This window comes from Erythranthe guttata, chromosome 7, assembly GCF_056151865.1.
Source record: "Erythranthe guttata isolate IM_541 chromosome 7, IM_541, whole genome shotgun sequence".
NCBI lineage: Eukaryota > Viridiplantae > Streptophyta > Magnoliopsida > Lamiales > Phrymaceae > Erythranthe > Erythranthe guttata.
This window is the reverse complement of record NC_142539.1, coordinates 13719566-13743856: the sequence shown is the minus strand read 5'-3', so window position 1 is coordinate 13743856 and position 24291 is coordinate 13719566. Positions and strand designations below refer to the sequence as shown.

At 37.4% G+C, this 24291-nt stretch overlaps 1 protein-coding gene across 1 annotated transcript; it reads left to right on the top strand.

Annotated features, from left to right (window-relative positions):
- The first annotated feature begins 12683 nt into the window (after positions 1-12683).
- LOC148769759 (uncharacterized) lies at positions 12684-14997 on the top strand. Its single transcript, XM_088820333.1, has 4 exons — positions 12684-13228; positions 13308-13814; positions 13901-14052; positions 14135-14997. Exons 1-4 carry the CDS (start codon positions 12684-12686, stop codon positions 14995-14997), a joined length of 2067 nt encoding a protein of 688 aa, XP_088676459.1.
- The last annotated feature ends 9294 nt before the right edge of the window (positions 14998-24291 follow it).

Here is a 24291-nt window from a genome sequence, read left to right as displayed (position 1 = left end):
GTTCATATTTGATCCCTCATGTTCACAACAAACATATTTGGTCTCTCATGTTTAAAAAGAACAACATTTTTAGATATTCCGTCAATTTTTCGTTAGTACTAACGGAGTGAAGTATGTTTCCATCATTTTCTTAACTGACGAAATAATGATAAATTGACGTAAATGACCAAAAATGTTAAATTATTGAAATATGAGCAACCAAATGTGTTTTTTATGAACATGTGAGACCAAATGTGAAATAAGTACAAACTTAGGGATGAAAACCGTATTTCCCAATTTATTTCAGTTATAGGTGTCAAAGAAATAAAATACGGGAAAATTATAATTTTCAACCCTCAAGTTTGCACTAATTTTACAACTGACCCCCCATGTTCACAAAAAAACATTTTTGGTCATTTTTGTCAATTTACCGTTACCCCGTCAGTTAAAGCATTGATGGTACACGCTTGTATCCGTTAGTACCAACGGAAAATTGACGGAAATGACTAAAAATATTGAATTTTAGAAACATGAGGGGCTAAATATATTTTTTTGTGAACATGGGGACTAAATGTGAAATTGGTGCAAATTGAGAAACCAAAACAATATTGTTCACAATAAATACATATTTAAGTCATTATTTTGCACGTAGTTTGAAGTTTTGAACACTGATGTTTGTTGGTCGAAAACCTACACGCAAGTGCACGTATCGTACAAGTAATATAGTGGACAATTAAGTCCGGATATCGAACCCACAGGGAATATTTAATTACTTAATCCTAGACGCTAAATTCTACCAATTATTATCAAGCCCACCCTACACAGTCGACTTTAGAGAGAATTAACTAAATTAAAATAAATTAAAAGGCAAGCAAAAACAAGAAAGCAATTTAAAACGAAGATTTAATCAAGATAAGCAAGCCTAGGATTTTATTTTTCCCCCTATGTGATTATTACTCCCCCAATTCCTTCAATTATGCAAGCAATTAACCCGGATTATTAACCTGAGATGCTAAAATAATCATAACCCGCTTCCGCGTGTATAACGATTCTAATCCTCTAGATTCAATTACTATATTCCTATGCAATTAATTCTAGAACACAGCATTAAGCACAAATCTCAATAATGGCTACCTAAGAGATTAACTATATTCCTATGTTAATACCACAAAGGCTCTTCTACCACAGTTCTAATTATTAACCCGATCTTCCGATTCATGCGATTAACAATAACATAAAAGCGCATAAAGTGGCCAGTTTCATGAACTTAATAAAACAAGTAGAAGAAATAATCTGGAATTAAAACTTGCATAAAATCATAGAATTGGGTTCATAAATCCCACATAGGGTTCCAAATAAAATCCTAGAAATAAGTAATTTAGCTACTCATGATTAAAGCAAAAACGCAAATAAAATAAATCATAGACGATAAATCTTTTCTTGGAGTCTTCGAATTCTTCGTCTTCGTTATTGCTTTGTTGCTCTTGAAATTGCATAAAAAGATCCCTAATTGTGTGCTTGGCTTGGTCTTATATAGGGTGAAGAACTTGGGGAAGAAGGCAGTTTCCTTGTGCAATTAAAATTCCTTTACTGCGCAACTTCGGATTCTCGGACGGGGGTCTCACATTTTGAACTAAAACTGGGACGGGGGTCTCAGCTTTAAATCTTCAGAAATTTTGATATTTTCACTTTTGACCCATATTTTCGCCAAAATTGCAGTTTTGACCCCATACTTTTCCAATTCTTCAATTTGTACCTAAAATACAATAAATCAACTTTTTAAGCACCAATTATCGTTAAAACACACCAAAAGCTCAAATAAAAAGATATGATAAAGTGTAAAAATATACACTTAACACACCCCCAAACTTGAACTTTTGCTTGTCCTCAAGCAAAATTTACCAATAAGCAAATAATTCAACGATAACATCTCATCACATAGAACAATGACCAATTTCACGTTTTCAGAACTTGTAATTATAATGACAATTCTTAGGCATTCGCAAGCTCAAAATTCAACAACACTTAGTCACTCACCATTACCAAAAACTACAACTCATACAATTGCTTCAAGCATCCAATATTTGCAAATCAAAGATAGAAAAAATTTATACTTACATGCATATGCTTGACTCCAAATACTCACCAAATTATTCTATTCTACTAAGCTATTGGGATCATTGGGGCTTTGTGGCTTTCAATTGTTAGGCTCTTTGGTTCGAGGTAGGAAATATGGGTATATGTGGCTATTCTTCTTGAATTTAGGTGATTACGCCAAAATTTGAAAGGTAGGCGTTTGAAACAATGAATTGACCTCTACGGACTTTAATAATCTCGATTCTCAAAAGTTCAAAAGTCTCCACTTTTGCTTTTGAGGCAATGGATCGAGTTTTCAAAAATAATTCAACAACTAGTCCTTATTTCTCCCTTCTTGTCTCTTCTTCTTCTTCTTTTTTTTTTTTTTTTTTTAATATGTATATAGAAGCATAGATATTTGTCTCCTTTTTTTTTTGTCTTCTTTTTTTTTTTGTTTTTTTTTTTTTTTTTTGAAGAAGAAGAAGGACCTTATAAAAAATTTCGACCGAACTCCAAGGGATAATTTTTTCAAGAATCTCCACCTATTCTACCTTACACATTGGCTAAAAGAAAGAACACCTTTTCTCCGAGGCTCAAAACAAGGTTCTAAGGATAATTTCGATAAAAAGGTCCGCTTGAAAGGCTCAAACGGTTCAAAGAAGGCCCAAATCATATCCCAAATCACTCACTACTCAATACTTCGTATCATAAATTTCCTAAGGTGAGTCTTAAAACCGAACATAGCATGATCTAGCACAAATTAATTCCAAATTTAAAATACAAAACATTCAACAAAAGCAATGCACAAAATGTGATTCCTAGCAATAATTCGCTTCTAAGTCCCGTTGAATCGAAAGCTAAACAAACATCAAATCCTTATCACACAAAACAAGCAATCTCATCATCAAACATTGATCATCTCTCATCATCATAAATCATCGATGCATTCGACTCAAGCAATTTTTTTTTTTTTAATATTCCGGAAAAACGAGAAAAACAATAAAAACGAATAAAACCTAATGCATGCAAACTAAAACAAATAAGCACAAAAATAACATGTTTTTCACCCCCAAACTTAAAATTTTCGTTGCCCTCAACGAAATTAGCACAAAGTTTAAGGATAGATTACACCTGATTTATTCGGAGTCGATGTGATCGGGGTGCTCCTCCCTAGCTCTCTCATGCTCCTCATCATCGGAAAGCTCTCTCGCTCCATCTTCATTCGGAATCGTCGATCGGCACGGGAGCTTGAGGCTTCGGGGTCGTCTCGGGCTTGAGGAGCGGCTTTGCAAGAGGAATCGTCGTTTTGGTGGCACTTTTCTTGCCTTTTCCTTTGCCTTTAGAAGATGAAGCTTCACTCGTGCGGCTTCTTTTGTTGGACAATAAAGTTGGGAGAGAGGTTGGAATAGATTCGGTAAGAATTACTTGACAATCGAACTCAAAATTTGGTTGGAGCAAATTATCGAACACCTTGTGGGCGTGCCTTGAAAGAGTAGATTTTGGAGAATTTGGTTTGATTCTCTAGCTTCCTTTTGTGTGTGAGAGTTTGAGAGAAGGAAAGAGGAGGGTTTAGGAAATAATGGGGGAGAAAATCTGATTTTTAAACATTTAAAACGCCCCAACTAGGTTCGGACGGCCGTCCCGGTTTTTGTGCTAAATTTCGGACGGCCGTCCGAAATTTTTTTCTCCTTACTGGTTTTGGGACTGCCGTCCCACATTTTAGGCATATTTTGGGACGGCCGTCCCACAGGCAGTGGTGCAATTTTTTTTTTTTTTTTTTTTTTTTTTTTTTACGGACGGCTGTCTGGACTCCTCGATCATGTTTTCGACCCTGAAAAGTAAAATTCAAATGAATAAATTAGAATGCTTGCTTACGATATTAAAAATGAAACGAAAAAAACAAAGAAAACTACGAAAACAATAAAGCTCGGGTTGCCTCCCGAGAAGCGCTAAGTTTAAAGTCTTCAACCGGACGTTGCTTCGTTATTTTCAAGCAAAAGTGACCGAGGTCACTTGGCATTCTTCACTCGCTTCCCAGTACGGTTTGAGCCGACTCCGTTTCACGTTGAACATACGATTTGAATCTCGCTCCTTTATTTTGACCACTTCGTGAGGAAGAATTTCTTGGACAATACACGGCCGCGACCACTTTGATTTGTGCTTCCTTGGAAATAACCAAAGACGGGATTTGCACAATAACACCAATTGTCCTTTGTGCAATTCCTTTTTTATTTTCTCCTTACGACCACAATAGCTTGACTCATCCTTCTCTCGTGACCTTCTCGAGCCTTTTGGTGGCAACCTCTTCCTTGCATTCTCATCGTCGTTAAGACCTCGTCTCGTATGACTTTCTCTCGGAGGATTTAAAAGTGAGTCCATGAAATAAACTTGCTCCGTCCAATTCCCATTTCTTCCATCATCTCCTGCACTCAAAGATACTTTCCCATCGTCCAAGTTCAAAACATCAAATTTTTCATGAGTTGTAAAATCCATAAGCTCAATAGAAAAACAATCATTATTATCACATGGATTTTTATTAGCATTAAAAACATTGAATTTGATTGTTTGATCATGCACAGTCATTGTAAGATCACCACTAGCACAATCAATGAGAGTTTTCGACGTGGCTAAAAACGGCCTCCCTACGATAAGAGGTATCTCCCTATCCTCATCTATATCTAGTATCACGAAATCAACAGGGAAGATAAATTTATTGATTTTCACTAGCACATTCTCTAAAATACCTTTTGGGTAAACTAAAGATCTATCGGCTAATTGAAGAGTTATAGCCGTCGGTTCAATTTCTCCTAACCCAAGATTTTTAAAGGTAGAGTACGGCATAAGATTAATGCTAGCACCTAAATCAATGAGCGATCTAAAATTTTTACCTCCTATAGTACAAGGAATAGTGAACTTACCTGGATCGCCGAGCTTTTGTGGAAGAGGCCGAGTAAGAATTGCACTAATTTGCTCCGTGAGTTGGATCATCTCGTTCCCTTGCAATTTCTTACTTTTCTTCACGAGGTCCTTGAGGAACTTCACCCACTTTGGCATCTTTTGAAGTATTTCAATGAAAGGAATATTTATGCGAATTTCCTTCAACTTGTCCAAAAATCTTTGATATTCGGCATCGAGCTTCTTTATTATAAACTTTTGAGGATAAGGAATTGGAGGGACTTGTGAAGGCACCGTTGATGGTGACTCTTCATGAGTTGATTCTTTTTCCTCATTCACTTTCGGCTTCTCGATTACCGTGTTTCTCTTCTCCTTTCGTGGGGCTTCCTCCAATTGCTTACCGTTCTTCAAGGTGACTGCTTGGCATGTCTCGACCTCGATCTTTTTCGTTAACAATCTTTGTGGATATGGGATTGGTTCCACCCATTCAGCTACAGTGACTTGCGGCTTTATTGAATTTCTTCCCTTTTTTCGATCTTGACATCGATAGCTTGGCACGTCTCGAACTTTTGATTTCGAGGATCTTCCGTATTCGATGGCAATGCTCCCGCCGGACGTTTCTCTTGATTCACAACGAATTGAGCGAATTGATTCTCCAAATTCCGCAGCGAGGCTTGGGTAGCGGTCATGAATTGGGCCAATATCTCATCTGTGTCTGATTTTTGGGCCGGTGGATTGTTGCCTTGATAGCTTTGTTGAGGAGGGGTTTGATTTTGGAATTGACCTTGAGGTCTTTGATACCCTTGGCCTTGTTGATTTCCTCCATATTGCCCTTGTGATCTCCACCCTTGATTTTGGAATTGGCGAGGCGCGTTATTGACGTAGTTGAGCGATTCCACATCTTGTTGGCATTGGAGCGTGTAGTGATTTCCACCGCAAATTTCACAACATGGAGAATCAATTGCTTGGACTTGTTGTGGTGGATTTGCTTTGATGTGTTGTAAAAGGAGTTGATTTTGTTGAGCTATTTGGGTCACTTGGGCTTGAAGGGCCGTAATTGCATCTAACTCCAACACTCCGGGAACTTTCTTGGTTCCACTAACCGTCCTCTCGCTTGACTTGGCAAACCGATTTTGAGCAATTTGATCCAACATGATAAAAGCATCCGGTATCGATTGACTCATAAAATTCCCCCCGGTTGATGCATCTAAGACCGTTCGTGCATTTTCATTAATCCCTAGGTAAAAGATGTGGATTTGCCGCCATTGTTCGACTCCATGTGTTGGACACTGCCGCAAAAGAGTTTTAAATCTCTCCCATGCCTCGTATAATTGCTCGCCTTGCTCTTGGACAAAATTATGAATTTCTCGTCGGATTCTCTCGTCCTTCTCGGGTGAGCTATAAACTTTCATGAAAAGGTTGAGGAGTTGAGGCCACGACGAGATAGAGTGGGGGGCTTGGGACATCAACCACTGGCGAGCTCTTCCTTGTAGGGAGTGCTTGAAGAGAATTAATTGAAGCGCCTCTTGGGAAATGCCGTTTTGACGGTGGAAATTACAGGTATCTAGAAAATTGACAATGTGAAGATGGGGCTCTTCACCTGCCAACCCACTAAATAGCCCGTTATTTTGGAGCATCGTCAAAAGGCCTTGTTTAATCTCAAAATTGTGCGCCTCAATGGGTGGATATTGGATGCTCGGGCGGAATCCGTCTAGAGTTGGGATTATGTAATCTTGAAGTGCTCGTGGACGAACTGCTGGTTGTGCTGGAAGTTGAGGGGGTGGGTCTTGGACTTGGTTTCCGTTGGCCTCGAGTAAATTGCCCGCGGCCCTGCGTTCTTCGTCCTCCATTATATTGTTTTTGCGTTGAAGTCTCCTAGCCGCTCGAAAAGTACGTTCGATTTCGGGATCAAACGGTTCTCTAGCAAGATCGAGTCTTCTACGCATACACAGTACCTAAAAAAATAAAACAAAAATTAAATGGGTGAATCGTGAAAATTGTTCAAATCTAGAGCTAGAATAAAATAAATAATGAAAATATTCCCCGGCAACGGCGCCAAAAACTTGTTGGTCGAAAACCTACACGCAAGTGCACGTATCGTACAAGTAATATAGTGGACAATTAAGTCCGGATATCGAACCCACAGGGAATATTTAATTACTTAATCCTAGACGCTAAATTCTACCAATTATTATCAAGCCCACCCTACACAGTCGACTTCAGAGAGAATTAACTAAATTAAAATAAATTAAAAGGCAAGCAAAAACAAGAAAGCAATTTAAAACGAAGATTTAATCAAGATAAGCAAGCCTAGGATTTTATTTTTCCCCCTATGTGATTATTACTCCCCCAATTCCTTCAATTATGCAAGCAATTAACCCGGATTATTAACCTGAGATGCTAAAATAATCATAACCCGCTTCCGCGTGTATAACGATTCTAATCCTCTAGATTCAATTACTATATTCCTATGCAATTAATTCTAGAACACAGCATTAAGCACAAATCTCAATAATGGCTACCTAAGAGATTAACTATATTCCTATGTTAATACCACAAAGGCTCTTCTACCACAGTTCTAATTATTAACCCGATCTTCCGATTCATGCGATTAACAATAACATAAAAGCGCATAAAGTGGCCAGTTTCATGAACTTAATAAAACAAGTAGAAGAAATAATCCGGAATTAAAACTTGCATAAAATCATAGAATTGGGTTCATAAATCCCACATAGGGTTCCAAATAAAATCCTAGAAATAAGTAATTTAGCTACTCATGATTAAAGCAAAAACGCAAATAAAATAAATCATAGACGATAAATCTTTGCTTGGAGTCTTTGAATTCTTTGTCTTCGTTATTGCTTTGTTGCTCTTGAAATTGCGTAAAAAGATCAAATCTCAGAAAGACTTGTGACATGTAATAGAGTCCACTCTGCTTGACTTTAACGACAGAAGAACGCGTTTTCTCCTTTCACCACTTCTCTCTTTCCACACAATTTTAGCTAAATGACATTTTAAACATAATAATCAAATCTCAGAAAATTCATATTACATAGTTATTTCTATATTGTGATTGTAAGCTAGAGAGAGAAAAGTTTAGAGGGAGAGAGAAAGAGATTAGAGAGATGTACTCGTCTAGGGATAATTGGGAGAGGCTAGTGTCGGCGGTTGTTCGGAAACAGCAGATATGGGAACTATTCCACTCTCATTCCAGGAGCCCTAGCATCAGCACCATTGCTTCATCAGATGATGACGATGATCATCATTTCAACCAACAATTTCTCGAGTATTTTATTATTATTAATTTTTTATTTTTTTGAATTGTAAAGTAGAGATCTTTGATTGTATTCAAAATTGAAGATTATTTTTTAAATATTCTCCAGTAGTAACAGATGGGCAGCGGCTACATCTGGTTCTCCACCAGCTCCACGGCAACTTAATAACCCGCCATCTGCCTCTCAAGGTTTGTAATTTATCTACTATTTTCATGAATTAAAATTCAATACGTTTAATTTTTTTCATACTTCCTACATTATTTGCTTTGTATTATAATTACTTGCATGCAGGAGCTCGAACATTTTCTCTAAACGAATTGAAGATTGCGACAAATAGCTTTGCCGTTAGAAACATCCTTTTTAGAGATGGATTTGCGAAATGGTACAAAGGCGGGTTAGAAAACGGCTGTGTAGTGGCAGTTAAAAGATATACACAGTTACAAGACATCTCGCATTATTTCAAAACGGAAGTTGAAACGATGAGCATTGTTAATGCACATCCAAATTTACTTCGATTAATTGGCGTTTGCGTTACCCAACAAGAGAACCTGCTCGTTTATCCCTACATGGCCAACGGAAGTGTCGCATCATGCTTAAGAGGAAATTTTCTAGAGCCGTTAATGTTTGAGATAAAAACCAAATGAAGTGAGACCGAAAAAAAAATAAACAAAAAAATTCACCATCCATATTTATAATCAAGAGTCAACTGCAAAAAGTACTCCTGTGTAATATCCAATTAGCGAAAACCCCAATTTGATAAATAAATTTGCAAAAATCCCCCTGTGAAATTTAATCAAAGATAGAAATCCCCTGTTTGACTTTTGTGTGGCTCACTCGCTGGATGTGCGGCTGGTAAGTGATTCTTAGGCGTGTAATGATGAAATTGTCCCTAATATATATATATATATATATATATATATATATATATATATATATATATATATATATATATATATATATATATATATATATATAGGGTAAATTACACTCACATCCCTGACGTATGCTGAAATAACTTTAAAGTCTCTGTAGTATCGGTAATTACACTCACCCTCTGAAACATAGTTAGAAACTATAATGGGATAATGCATTAGATACGTTATAATAGAGTTCTAATGGACTATTACTTTTGGTATGTGGTGGAGACAACATAGAGCTATAGGGTAACATGGCTCCCCTAACGTTTCTTAAATCACCCATAGCGCTATGATGTCTCTACCACTTCCTGAAACTAATAATCCGTTAAAAATCTATCGGAATAACATATCTAATGCATTATCACACTAGTGTTTCTAATTATGTTTCAGGGGTTGAGTGTAATTACCGATACCAAAGGGACCTTAAAGTTATTTCAGCATACCTTAGGAGTGTGGGTGCAATTTACCATACATATATATATATATATATATATATATATATATATATATATATATATATATATATATATATATATATATATATATATATATATATATATATATATATATATATATATATATATATATATATATATATATTCTTTCTAAATTGATTTTTTAGAAATTAAAATATTATTAAAAAAATTAATAAACAATTAAATTAAAAAATTAGTAATCAAATTAAGTATAAGTTTTTTTTTAAATACAATATAAAGAAATACATAATAATGGAATTTAAGTTTTCTTTTAATGTAGGAATAATTTAAAATATATACATAAATTATCCGATAATAAAAAATAGAATTAAAAGACCCAATTGTACTTTTCTTATTAAGATATAACATAAATAAAATAATTAAAATATTTATAAAATATAAGAATTTATTAATTGCAAAACCCCGTGGTATTTGTGTCTTTTTATATCAAGTCAATACGCAAATGAATATAGGGGGGGTTTTTGCTAGTTTATTTATCACAAGGAGGTTTTCGCTATTTGGAGATTATACACTCCACTACGCCCCTCAAGTGGGGGCGAATTACATATGAAGCTTTGAACTGAAAATATTTGAAATGGGTGGTGGTGCGATTCGAACTCAGGACGACCTTTTTATTTGTCCTGACTCTCATATCATGTTGAATGACCACCTCTACCAAAATTTTAAGATGTTAACGAAATGTATCATTAAATATTAATATTTCCAGTAGTGTTATTGTAGATCGACCGGGGTCACAACCTCCACTTAAATAGGCAGTAAGAAAACGGATAGCAATGGGGGCTGCAAGGGGTCTGGCCTATTTGCATGATGAATGTGAGGAAAATCATTCATCGTGATGTCAAAGCTGCAAATATATATCTGAATAAGGCTTCGATGCAATTATTTGTAACTTTGCGTTTGCGATACACATGGACCACATTGTACGAGGAACAATTGGTAATATAGCCCCCGAGTATCTCTCCAAGGGTACTTGTTGAGGTGCAAACAATGTCCCACATCGGTTTAATATGGGAAAGATCTATGGTTTATAAGGAGGGGATAGTAACTCCATTGGTATGAGGCCTTTTGGGGAAACCCCAGAGCAAAACCAGTTGGGCTTGGCCCAATCTGGACAATATCATACCAATGTGGAGTTCGTGCTATCCCGACGGGGGCCCAACAGTGGTACCAGAGCCATGGCCCAGACTTAACGATGTGGTGGTAATTGCCGGAATCTGTGTGAAAATTCCCGAATCCTCGGTGCCGAACAAATATGGTGAGCTCCCGGTGATTGTTGAGGTGCAAACAATGTTCCACATTGGTTTAATATGGGAAAGATCTATGGTAACTCCATTGGTATGAGGCCTTTTGGGGAAACCCAAGAGCAAAACCTGTTGGGCTTCGCCCAATCTGGACAATATCATACCAATGTGGAGTTCGTGCTATCCCGACGGGGGCCCAACAGTACTCTTCCGGAGAAAACTGATGTTTATGGTTATGGTATGTTTCTTCTTGAGCTCATCACAGGGCAGAGAGTTTTTGATCTTGCTAGGCTTGCTAATGACAAAGATCTAATGTTACTTGATTGAGTGAGAGTCTACATTTGTACATATAATTAATACGATAAATAGCACTTAACCTCCTGTGGTTACAAGATTTTGCAGTTGACCCCTTGTGCTCGTAATATCAACAGACAACTTCTTGTGGTTGGTTGATAGAGCTAGGTAGCGTACGTTTGTTTTTCCGTCAAACTTATTCGCGCGTGTCAAATTTCAAGGGGGTTATCTGCAAAAATTAAAGGAAAAATGTAAGCACAAAGGGGTCATCTGCAAAATATAGTATTTTGACATTTGATACCCCGCAGTTAATTTTGACTGAAAAACTAACGGAAGCTACCCCTATCAACTACAAAGGGGATTATGTACTGATATTACGAGCACAAGGGGTTCATCTGCAAAAACTTGTAACCACAGGGGGTCAATAGCTATTAACCCTAATTAGTAATTGCCTTGTAAATTCCATCGCCTTAATAACTAACCAAGAGCTTCTCTCCAATATTAATATGATTAGGTAAAGACAAACTTGAAAGAGAAGAAATGGGAGAGGATTGTTGATTCTGATATTAGAGGTTATTATTACATTGAAGAAGAGGTGAAGCACTTGATTCAAATAGCTCTGCTCTTCACACAAGACTACCCGGAGAGACGACCCGATATGGCTTATTAGCAGCGCAAAGGTGGGACGAGTTATATTATATATGTGCAGTTTCTGCAGTTTTCTTCATCAATGGATATATTATATAGGGTGGTTATATGCGCAGGCGCCATTTTGGCAAACAGACATTTTTTTACCATAAGTTTTTACCTTTTTACTTTAAGTTTTTACCATTTTACATTTTTTTCCCAAATCCTATAATTCTTTAAAAATCGAATTTCAACATTCATTGCAAAAAAAATTCGATATTCAACAACTTCTAAAATTGATCCAACAAATTTAGACCCGGAGGTAATATTTTCGTTTTTCTCGAATCTTCAAGTACTCGTGTGATATTACGCGAGCACATGCCATGTGCTCGCGTAATATCACACGAGTACTTGATTTTTTTTTCTTGTGCTCGTGCAAAATCACACGAGAAGATGAATATGTATCTATTTATATTTTTTTGTTCGTGTTATTTTACGCGAGCACCTTCTCAGTGCTCGTGTAAAATCACACGAGACCTGAGTCGGTGCTCGTGTAAAATCACGCGAGTAGATTTTTTTTTTTTAATTTATATATAGATATATATATATATATATATATATATATATATATATATATATATATATATATATATATATATATATATATATATATTAAATAATATATATTTTACTTACTTTATTTATTTGAAAACAGGAAGTATACATAAATATTGATGAAGATACGGAAACATTCGAGTTACATGATTTTAGTCAATTTTTCATAATTTCTACTGCATTTGAGAGTAAAGATGCACTGGTTGAGTGGGCGATGAACATGGTCATGAGATTAGACGTCAGTCTTTCCACGAAGGCAGACAATATATGACGTGTAAAAGGGCCTATAAAGGACGAGGAAAAAATGTCGGAGTCGTAACAAGCCGGAAGTCTGGTTCAATGAAGTGCAGGTGTCCTTTTGCGCTTTGGGGTAAAGAGGGTCGAGATGGGTTATGGCGTCTTACCATAAAAAATGGTAATCATAATCATAATCCTCATAAATATCCACAAGGAATACGTTCGTTAAGTCGTTTAACTGAAGAGCAACGAGAAGTTACAAAGTTACTGAAAAACAGTCATGTAAAGCCGAAGGAAATTTTGCATCACTTGAGACAGACTAATCCGAATACGTCCGCGGCTTTGAGGGATGTGTACAATGAATCTGCTAAAATTAGACGAGAGGAAATGAAAGGAAAAACCGTTGTGCAACATCTGTGGCACAAACTTAGTGAAAGTGGATACATCAAATGGCATCGAACAAACTCAGCTGGCGATACAGTGCAAGACGTTATGTTCGCGCACCCCCATTCAATCAACCTTCTGCAATTATTTCCATACGTTATGCTGATGGATTGCACTTACAAGACTAACATGTATTATTTATTTAAATGTGAATTTTAATTTATTATATTATATTTACGAGTTGATAAAATTGTAATTACCTTCATGTAGATATGAAATGCCTCTTTTGGAAATTATTGGGATTACTCTGGTGGGAAGGAACTTCACTATTGCTGTTGCTTTTATGTCACGTGAAGATGAGGACACTTATGCATGGACTTTGAGATGTTTGCGAGATATATTACCTTCGGAAGCAGAACTGGAAGTGATACTGACAGATCGTGAATTGGGCCTATTGAAAGCATTACCTAACGTGTTTCCACAGTTGAATCACATGTTATGTTTATATCACATAAACAGAAATGTTGAGGCAAATGCGACGAAGTTCTTGGGCAATAAAAATCACGGTATATTGTTCCGGAGGACGGTCTGGGAAAAATTAGTGAATTCAGAGACTGAGGAAGAATATGGATTCAATTATAGCGAGATGGTGAGTTTGTACAGGGAATATCCCAAGCTGATAACATACGTCAATCACACGTGGTTGATTTACAAGGAGAGATTTGTAAAGTATTGGACTAACAACATCCTCCATTTTGGTAACACGACGACAAACATGTATACAACATCTATTTTTTTTTTTAATAAATATTTGTTATGTAAAATGTTACATGTATGTATTAATTGAGTGTTTTTTGATACAGAGTGGAGAATGCACATCCTGCATCGAAGAGTTGGTTGCAATCATCGACTGGAGCTATTGATACTGTGCAAAATCAACTTGATGCGCAAGTTCACCTTCAAGTTAATGAATTGAAGGTAAAAAACGAGAGTAGCAGAACAGTCAGAATGTACGGTACTTCATATCCCTGTTTTGGTGCTTTGATATGAAACGTATCACATAATGCATTTGGATTACATGTCCCAAAAATATGCAGCCAACTATTTACGGGACATTAATAATCCTGCCTCAACACATTTGGAAGAGCCGTCATTTGTGAAAGCCAAGGGACGACCCAAGAAAAACGAGATGAAGCGTGATTTGTCCGGATATGAGCACATCATGAATCGAAAAACCGAAGTTAAATCATCTTCGGGGTCAAGGGGGCGCAAAATCCCGACTAAAGAACCGACTAAAGGAACGCCAGAATCGAAGCTCAAAGGTCGTGGTCGCGGACGTACTAAATCTACGGAAGAATCGGTTGTAACTGCCGGAGAACGGGTCATTTTCTTTTCCTTTCTTCCTTCATTTCTCGCACAATCTATAGCCTCATATGTTAATGTGAGGGCCGATGGTAATTGTGGGTACCGATGCATTGCCGAAATTATTTATGGAAGTCAAGAAAGATGGCCACAAGTAAGAACAGACTTGGTTGCAGAGTTTATGGAGCGTCATCATTTATATGCTGATATGTTTGGTGGAGATGAAGAGGGTTGTAATGCAGTCGCTGATCATATTCTGACATGCAGTCATGAAAGCGGGCCTGCCCCACGGACCAAATGGATGTCAACAGATATGGGACTGACAATTGCTACGAGATACAACGCAATGGTGCTAATATTCACTGAGTTCGGTAGTTTTACTTATCTACCTCTAGTTGGGAATCCCGCGTTATCAAATATTATTCCTATGTCGTTACATAACTATCATTTCATGATTCTTCGAGTACCGATTTACTGCCCTCTACCTCGTCTCCATCCTCAGTGGAGGTATTACGCAGCTCCCAATTTACTAGCCTTACAAGATTTTTACGCTAATCGACTAGCTTTGTGGACGACGTTAAGTACTAGGCATAGGTAGATTTGGCGTATTTTCTTGTGTTTTTGTATGTCGAACTTTGTTATTGTATTTGGATGTTGAACTTATCTATGGTATTTGGGTGTTGAACTTTGTTATTGTATTTGAATGTTGAACTTTGTTATTTGGGTTGTTTTTTTTATATTTTGTCAAATTAAAAAAAAAATATTAAAAAGTATATATACGTCTACTCGCATGATTGTTGGGATGTGAAGCCCAGGATTCAATTAAAATTCGCAAGAGGTTCTAGATTAGCCGGTTTTAATTTTCTTAACATGCTTTGATTAGATTCGTTAAAGCGGAATAAATCTAATCTAGCAACTTACAGTTTTCGCGAGCAGATCAGTTTCTATTTTCGGCGCACGAACGAGGATCCACGTCAAGCCTTCAAACTTCGTAAAAGTTGTTGTCCAGAAATTTTCAGTCCTCTTCCTTCACCGATATCGGATTGTAGATCTAAGGCTTAGGAAGCTACTGTATAAATTTCGAGCATATCCGACTAACGGTTGATTTATGGTGAATTTCTTTGCAGGACTGCTCAAAAAATTAACCCTTCGGACAGATTGTAGATCTAAGGGTTAGGAAGCTACTGTATAAATTTCGAGCCTATCCGACTAACGATTGATTTATGGTGAATTTCTTCGCAGGACTGCTCAGAAAATTCGAGAATAAATGTTTGCTCTAAAAACCTATAATCTTCTATTGTATATCCCGGATTAATAATTCTTCTGCAAGGGTGGACTTGTACTTGAAGAAATCTAAATCTATAATCGAGAAACTTAGAGAGAAAAGAGGAAGAGAAAAATATTTTCTCTCCAACGTAAATAGGCGTGTAGAATCATTATCTCTCATCAACCTAATCTCTATTATATATAGCACAAGGAATTAGAGTTCACACATAGAGAGGATTATATGGGAACAAATTCCACTCCTTCTATAACTTTATATAGTCGAAAATTGTAGTCCAATGGGGACTTAATTTTCGGCTATATTAATTCCAATATATAATATTGGTTGAACTTTTATTTTCTCGATTAATTAGAAAATCCATTGGGCTACTGTTAAGTGTATATTTATACACTTAATTGTACCTTTTAATTGGAGTTTTTGATGTGTTTTTACGATAATTGGTGCTTAATATGGTTATTATTTGTATTTTAGGTGCAAATTGAAGAATTGGCAACTTTTGGGGTGAAAACTGCAAATTCAGAGAAAAAGTGGGCCAAAAGTGAAATAATCAGAATTCTGAAGAAGAGAAGGCCGCGCGGCCGTGCGGGTTTTAGATCTTAATCTCACACGGCCGTCCGGATGGGCGTAGGGGCGCAGTGAAGGAAGTTTAATTACACAAGGAAACCCGCCCTATTATATTTTTGCACCCTATTTAAAGGCCACAAGCACACAATTAGACCTATCTTGGATCTTTTTTTACCTTTTATCTTTTATCTTTAGCTTTTATTTTTCATCTCTCGACACGCAATCAAGGAGCACAAGAACGAAGACGAAGACTTGACGAATCTTCATCCTAGTTCTCCTCTTTTATTGTTATTTATAGTTTTATGATTTTTCGTATTTTTATTATGTTTTTCGTAACGAACATGCGTAGCTAAGTTTTTAATCTAGGATTTTGTTGGAACCCTATGTGGGGATTGCGAACCCTTTTTCTTGAGATTATGCAATTATGATTTTATGATTATTTCTTCTACTTGTTATGATTGTTAGTGCATGAACTTGATCAATTTACGTGCTTTATCTGTGATTATTGGGATTGACTCGACAGAGCTATTTTGATAATTAGACGGTAAGTAGAAGAACCTTCGAGTAGTTTTCACCGGATGAGTGTGTCAATTGCATGTGGTGTCGTAGACATACAGATATCACCTTAGGTAGCCATTTACGAGACTTGTTAGTTAATGCTTTACTCATAATTGGTTTGCATAGACATATAGTGAATCGCTTATGAATAATAGACTCATAATACACGCGACAGCGGGTTATGAGTAAATTAGTGTCTCGGGTTAATAATCATGAATCATATATTTCATAATTGAGGGGTTTTGGGTGAGCAATTCTTGCATAGGGGGAAGATAAAATCCTAGGTCCGTTTTAATTGATATTTTCCCGTGTTATTTGCTTTCTTAATTAGTTTAGTTGTTTAATTAATTTAATTTGACAAACTTGCGTAGGCTGGATAAAAATCATAATTGTTAGAATTTGGTACTTAGGATTAGGTAATTTGCGTATTCCCTGTGGGATCGACATCCGACTCTCACGAGTCCACTTTATTACTTGTTTGCGATACGTGCACTTGCGTGTGGGTATTTAGCACCCAACAAGTTTTTGGCGCCGTTGCCGGGGAATACGGCTAAATTATCTATTTATCCTAATATTAAATTTGAGCAATTTTTCTTACTTCAGCCGTTTTATTTATTTTATTTAATTATTTTCTTTGCTTATTTTATTTTTATTATTTTTGTTTAGGTACTTTTTATGCGAATGGAAGAAGAGAATAATCGTAGGGGAGATGACCAAGGGCGCCTACCGAATGCGGCAGGAAATATCGTCAACGAGCAAGAGCAACTTCAGCTAATTAATCCACCACATCGTCAACGAGCATTGCATGAGTACACCGTTCCAACACTCAATGGGTTCCAATCGAGCATCCAGCAGCCTCCCATTGAAGCCAACAATTTCGAATTTCGAGCGGGACTCCTTACTATGCTCCAAAACAATGGGTTGTTCAGCGGATTAGCTCATGAAGATCCGCATCTCCACTTGGTCAATTTTCTCGAAACGTGTGATTCGCACAAGATGAACGGAGTATCACCCGAAGCACTGCAACTCCGCCTGTTCAAGCACTCTTTACAAGGAGCAGCCCGAGAATGGTTGCAAACTCGTGCACCGCACTCCATCTCCTCTTGGCCCCAGCTAGCACAACTCTTCATGAATACATACAACTCCCCAAGCAAAACTGAGAGAATCCGGAGAGAAATACAAAACTTCATACAAGAAGCCGGTGAAGCATTATTCGAGACGTGGGAGCGATTCAAACAATTAATTCGGAGATGCCCGAATCACGGTCTTCAAGAGTGGCGGCAACTGCAAATATTTTATGATGGATTGCAAGATAATTCGAGAACAGTGCTCGATTCAGCAGCGGGCGGTATGTACATGAGCTTAACATATGACGAAGCTTACGAGCTTTTGGAGCGGATCGCAAGGAACAAATACATGCGTGCATCGGACCGGTCAAATAGCGGAGCCAATAAGACGGGAGGAATTTTAGAGTTAGACGGAGTCACCGCAATCACCGCCCAGTTAGAAAAGCTATCAAAGCAAGTTGCAGCTTTGCAGACCCAGCAAGTCCATGCAATCCAAGGTCCCGACCGGTGCTTAGCAGAAACGGAGTCTCTAAATTACGTGAATGACACCAACCGACAACAGAGGAACCCGTACTCCAACACTTATAATCCGGGATGGAAAGATCACCCCAACTTTGGATGGGGAGGAAATCAGCAAGGACAAAGGCCAGCGCCCGAATTCCAAAATCCACCTCAAGCTCCGGCCCAAGGAGTTGACCTCGCTGACATCTTAGCGAAATTCATGACGTCGACTCAAGCTTCCATTCGAAATTTGGAAACACATATGGGTCAGCTTGCAACCCAGCTAAACGCGAGGCCATCGGGAGCATTGCCGTCGAATACGGAAGATCCTCGAAAGAGCAACATCGAGCAGTGCAATGCAGTAACTTTGCGAAATGGGAGGCAATTAGAGGAAGGTCCTAAAAAGTCCGTTGCACCACCGCCTATTGTAGAGGAGCCCAAAGAAAAGACCGAGGTCGGGCCAAGCAACACAAAGATCGCAGTAAGTGAATCTACTCCCAAGGTACCCTTCCCTCAACGTTTTCAAAACTCCAAGCTTGATATGCAATTTCAGTCATTTTTGGATTATCTTAAAAAATTGCATGTTAATATTCCTTTTGTTGAGGCGCTTAAGCATATGCCGAATTGGGTTAAGTTTATAAAGGAACTTGTATCGAAGAAGATGAGGCTTCCGGAGTGTGCAGCAATCATAGACCTCAATGAGCAAAGTAGTGCTATCCTTGGAAATAAAATTCCACCGAAGCTTAGAGATCCGGGTAGTTGTACCATTCCATGCACAATAGGTACTAGGTATTTTGGGCGGGCGTTGTGTGATCAAGGGGCGAGTGTAAATTTAATGCCTTTATCAATTTATGAGAAATTGAATTTAGGAGAAATTAAGCCTACTTCCGTGACCTTGCAGCTAGCCGATAGATCTTTTACTCACCCTTTAGGTATAGTGGAGGATGTGTTGGTCAAGGTAGATAAGTTTATACTCCCGGCCGATTTTCTAGTACTAGACATAGAGGAAGATGAAAATATTCCCCTTATCTTAGGACGCCCATTCTTAGCAACCGGTAGGTCAATTATTGATGTAGGAAAGAGAGAGCTAAGAATGAGTGTGGGGGAAGAAACAGTGATCTTCAAGGTGTACCGGGTGGATGAAAAGCCTATTACGGCTAATGGATGTTATCTTCTTGATGAGGTAAGTGATTCTAAACTTTTTCCTGTTAAATTACATGATTTAATTTTTTTTGTCGATACTAATGTGCATGTAGGAGAACAAAAGAAAAGGGTTGAGTTGGTTACAACACCTACTCAAAACACCGTGATAAAAGACGATGTTGGCAAGCCTCATGACATCAAGAAGAATAAATTCAAGGGCATTCCTAAACGAACCAGTCGAAAGAAGAATCGGATCAACCCATTTATTCAAGACTTTCTCCAAAAGGAAGTAAGAAAATGGGTTCAAAAGCTAAGGAATTGAAGAGCAAGAACAAAGTCTGGCTGAAGACTGTAAACTTAGCGCTTCTCGGGAGGCAACCCGAGCTTTCGTTTTTTGTATTTTATGTCATTTTAAATTTTTAGTTTGGCTGTTATTTTATTTTATTTTTCAAAAAAAAAAAAAAAAAAAAAAAAAAGTTTTAGGGGCACTAATAGGAAGTTTTTATTTTGCAGGGACCTAATTGCAATTATTCACACGGCCGTGCAAGAAAAGGGCAGGAATCTCACACGGCCGTGTGAAATTTCGGGGAAGCTACTGCCAAAAAAAGGAAAAGGGCACGGCCGTGCGGATTTTACACTTAAATCTCGCACGGCCGTGCGAAATATGAAGAGCTACTGCCCAAAATTGGAAAATGGCACGGCCGTGCGGATTTTTCACCTAAATTTCGCACGGCCGTGCGGAAAAAAAAAAAAAAAAAAAAAAAAAAAAAAAAAAAAAAAGAAAAAAACAATTTCCATAATTCCCAAATCCCCTCTCTCCCCCAATTCGAACCCTCGTCTTCTTTTTTTCGAAATTTTCCCTTTTCTTTGACAAATTTCACCGAAAATTTACCAACTACACACATATACTACGTAATCAAGGTGGTTTATTGTTGATTTGCGCAGGGAGATTCAAGAACGGTGCACTTTTCTCGAAAAAACCCATTCCACCAAGAACGCCCACAAGGTGTTCGACGAAGTGCCCAAGTCAAGTTTGGGGGAAATTTTGCACACCAATTCACTCCAAAGCTCCTCCACCAGCATCCTCAAATTATGGGGAAACGAGAACGTGACGGGTAGGGCACCTCACACGACGATGGTCCCGACGCTTAGACAGGTGTTTTCTATCCTTAAACTTTGGGCGAATCACATTGAGGGCAATGTGAATTTTAAGTTTGGGGGTGGTTATATTTGTGTTTTGCTTGTTTGTTAGTTTGCTTGCGTTATTTTTTTTGCTTTAGTTATCGTTTTATTATTCGAAAAAAAAAAAAATAATAAAAAAAAATTTTGGTTCGACGCATTGATGAATTATGATGATGGGAGATGGCCAATGTTTGATGATGAAATTGCTTGCTTTATGTGATAAGGAGTTGGTATTTGTTTAGCTTTCGATTCAACGGAACGTAGAAGTGAATTATTGCTAGGAATCACACCTTATGCATTGCTTTGGTTGAATGTTTTGTATTTTAAATTTGGAATTTATTTGTGCTAAATCATGCTTTGTTCGGTTTTAAATCTCACCTTAGGACATTTATGATACGAAGTGTTGGGTAGTAAGTGATTTGGGATATGATTTAGGCCTTCTTTGAACCGTTTGAGCCTTTCAAGCCTACCCTTTTTGTCAAATTTATCCTTAGAACCTTGATTTGAGCCTCGGAGAAAAGGTGTTCTTTCTTTTAGCCAATATGTAGAAGGAAGAAAAGTGGAGATTCTTGAATAATTATCCCTTGGAGGTCGATCGAAAATTCTTATAAGATCTTTCTTCTTCTTCGAAAAAAAAAAAAAAAAAAAAAAAAAAAAAAAAAAAAAAAAAAAAAAAAAGATATATATATGTGCATCTTTATATATATATCTAAATTCCTCGATTCGAAAAACAAACAAACCAAAAAAAAAAAAAAAAAAAAAAAAAAAAAAAAAAAGAGAAAAAGAAGAAGAAGAATAGATTAGAAGGGAGAAATAAGGACTAGTGGATGAATTGTGTTGAAAACTCGAGTCATTGCCTCAAGGCAAAAGTGTTGACGTGTGAATTTTGGAGAATCGAGTTTATTAAAGTCCCTAGAGGTGAATTCATTGTTTCAAACGCCTATCTCTCAAATTTTGGCGTAATCACCTCAATTCAAGAAAATTAGCCACACATTCCCATATTACCTACCTCGGACCAAAGAGCCTAACAATTGAAAGCCACAAAGTCCCAATGATCCCAAGAGCTTATTGTTCAATATTAGTTGAGTAGAATAATTTGGTGAGTATTTGGAGTCAAATATATGCATGTAAGTATAAATTCTTTCTTTCTTTAACTTGCAAATATTGGATACTTGAAGCAATTGTATGATTTGTGGTTTTTGGTAATAATGAGTGACTAAGTGCCGTTGAATGTTAAGCTTGCGAATACCTATGAATTGTCATCATAATTGCAAGTTCTGAAAACGCGAAGTTGACCCATCGATCTATGTAATGAGATGTATGGTTTTGTTTTGTGTTCTTAATTTGATTTTACTTGAGGACAAGCAAAAGTTCAAGTTTGGGGGTGTGTTAAGTGTATATTTATACACTTAATTGTACCTTTTAATTGGAGTTTTTGATGTGTTTTTACGATAATTGGTGCTTAATATGGTTATTATTTGTATTTTAGGTGCAAATTGAAGAATTGGCAACTTTTGGGGTGAAAACTGCAAATTCAGAGAAAAAGTGGGCCAAAAGTGAAATAATCAGAATTCTGAAGAAGAGAAGGCCGCGCGGCCGTGCGGGTTTTAGATCTTAATCTCACACGGCCGTCCGGATGGGCGTAGGGGCGCAGTGAAGGAAGTTTAATTACACAAGGAAACCCGCCCTATTATATTTTTGCACCCTATTTAAAGGCCACAAGCACACAATTAGACCTATCTTGGATCTTTTTTTACCTTTTATCTTTTATCTTTAGCTTTTATTTTTCATCTCTCGACACGCAATCAAGGAGCACAAGAACGAAGACGAAGACTTGACGAATCTTCATCCTAGTTCTCCTCTTTTATTGTTATTTATAGTTTTATGATTTTTCGTATTTTTATTATGTTTTTCGTAACGAACATGCGTAGCTAAGTTTTTAATCTAGGATTTTGTTGGAACCCTATGTGGGGATTGCGAACCCTTTTTCTTGAGATTATGCAATTATGATTTTATGATTATTTCTTCTACTTGTTATGATTGTTAGTGCATGAACTTGATCAATTTACGTGCTTTATCTGTGATTATTGGGATTGACTCGACAGAGCTATTTTGATAATTAGACGGTAAGTAGAAGAACCTTCGAGTAGTTTTCACCGGATGAGTGTGTCAATTGCATGTGGTGTCGTAGACATACAGATATCACCTTAGGTAGCCATTTACGAGACTTGTTAGTTAATGCTTTACTCATAATTGGTTTGCATAGACATATAGTGAATCGCTTATGAATAATAGACTCATAATACACGCGACAGCGGGTTATGAGTAAATTAGTGTCTCGGGTTAATAATCATGAATCATATATTTCATAATTGAGGGGTTTTGGGTGAGCAATTCTTGCATAGGGGGAAGATAAAATCCTAGGTCCGTTTTAATTGATATTTTCCCGTGTTATTTGCTTTCTTAATTAGTTTAGTTGTTTAATTAATTTAATTTGACAAACTTGCGTAGGCTGGATAAAAATCATAATTGTTAGAATTTGGTACTTAGGATTAGGTAATTTGCGTATTCCCTGTGGGATCGACATCCGACTCTCACGAGTCCACTTTATTACTTGTTTGCGATACGTGCACTTGCGTGTGGGTATTTAGCACCCAACAAGTTTTTGGCGCCGTTGCCGGGGAATACGGCTAAATTATCTATTTATCCTAATATTAAATTTGAGCAATTTTTCTTACTTCAGCCGTTTTATTTATTTTATTTAATTATTTTCTTTGCTTATTTTATTTTTATTATTTTTGTTTAGGTACTTTTTATGCGAATGGAAGAAGAGAATAATCGTAGGGGAGATGACCAAGGGCGCCTACCGAATGCGGCAGGAAATATCGTCAACGAGCAAGAGCAACTTCAGCTAATTAATCCACCACATCGTCAACGAGCATTGCATGAGTACACCGTTCCAACACTCAATGGGTTCCAATCGAGCATCCAGCAGCCTCCCATTGAAGCCAACAATTTCGAATTTCGAGCGGGACTCCTTACTATGCTCCAAAACAATGGGTTGTTCAGCGGATTAGCTCATGAAGATCCGCATCTCCACTTGGTCAATTTTCTCGAAACGTGTGATTCGCACAAGATGAACGGAGTATCACCCGAAGCACTGCAACTCCGCCTGTTCAAGCACTCTTTACAAGGAGCAGCCCGAGAATGGTTGCAAACTCGTGCACCGCACTCCATCTCCTCTTGGCCCCAGCTAGCACAACTCTTCATGAATACATACAACTCCCCAAGCAAAACTGAGAGAATCCGGAGAGAAATACAAAACTTCATACAAGAAGCCGGTGAAGCATTATTCGAGACGTGGGAGCGATTCAAACAATTAATTCGGAGATGCCCGAATCACGGTCTTCAAGAGTGGCGGCAACTGCAAATATTTTATGATGGATTGCAAGATAATTCGAGAACAGTGCTCGATTCAGCAGCGGGCGGTATGTACATGAGCTTAACATATGACGAAGCTTACGAGCTTTTGGAGCGGATCGCAAGGAACAAATACATGCGTGCATCGGACCGGTCAAATAGCGGAGCCAAT

Bases quoted from the DNA above. Each gene is read 5' to 3' on its own strand.
- LOC148769759 (XM_088820333.1), top strand. From the start codon at position 12,684: ATGACGTGTAAAAGGGCCTATAAAGGACGAGGAAAAAATGTCGGAGTC. The intron at 13,229-13,307 runs GTATTATTTATT...ACCTTCATGTAG, and splicing joins TGCACTTACAAGACTAACAT to ATATGAAATGCCTCTTTTGG. The intron at 14,053-14,134 runs GTACTTCATATC...AAAAATATGCAG, and splicing joins CAGAACAGTCAGAATGTACG to CCAACTATTTACGGGACATT.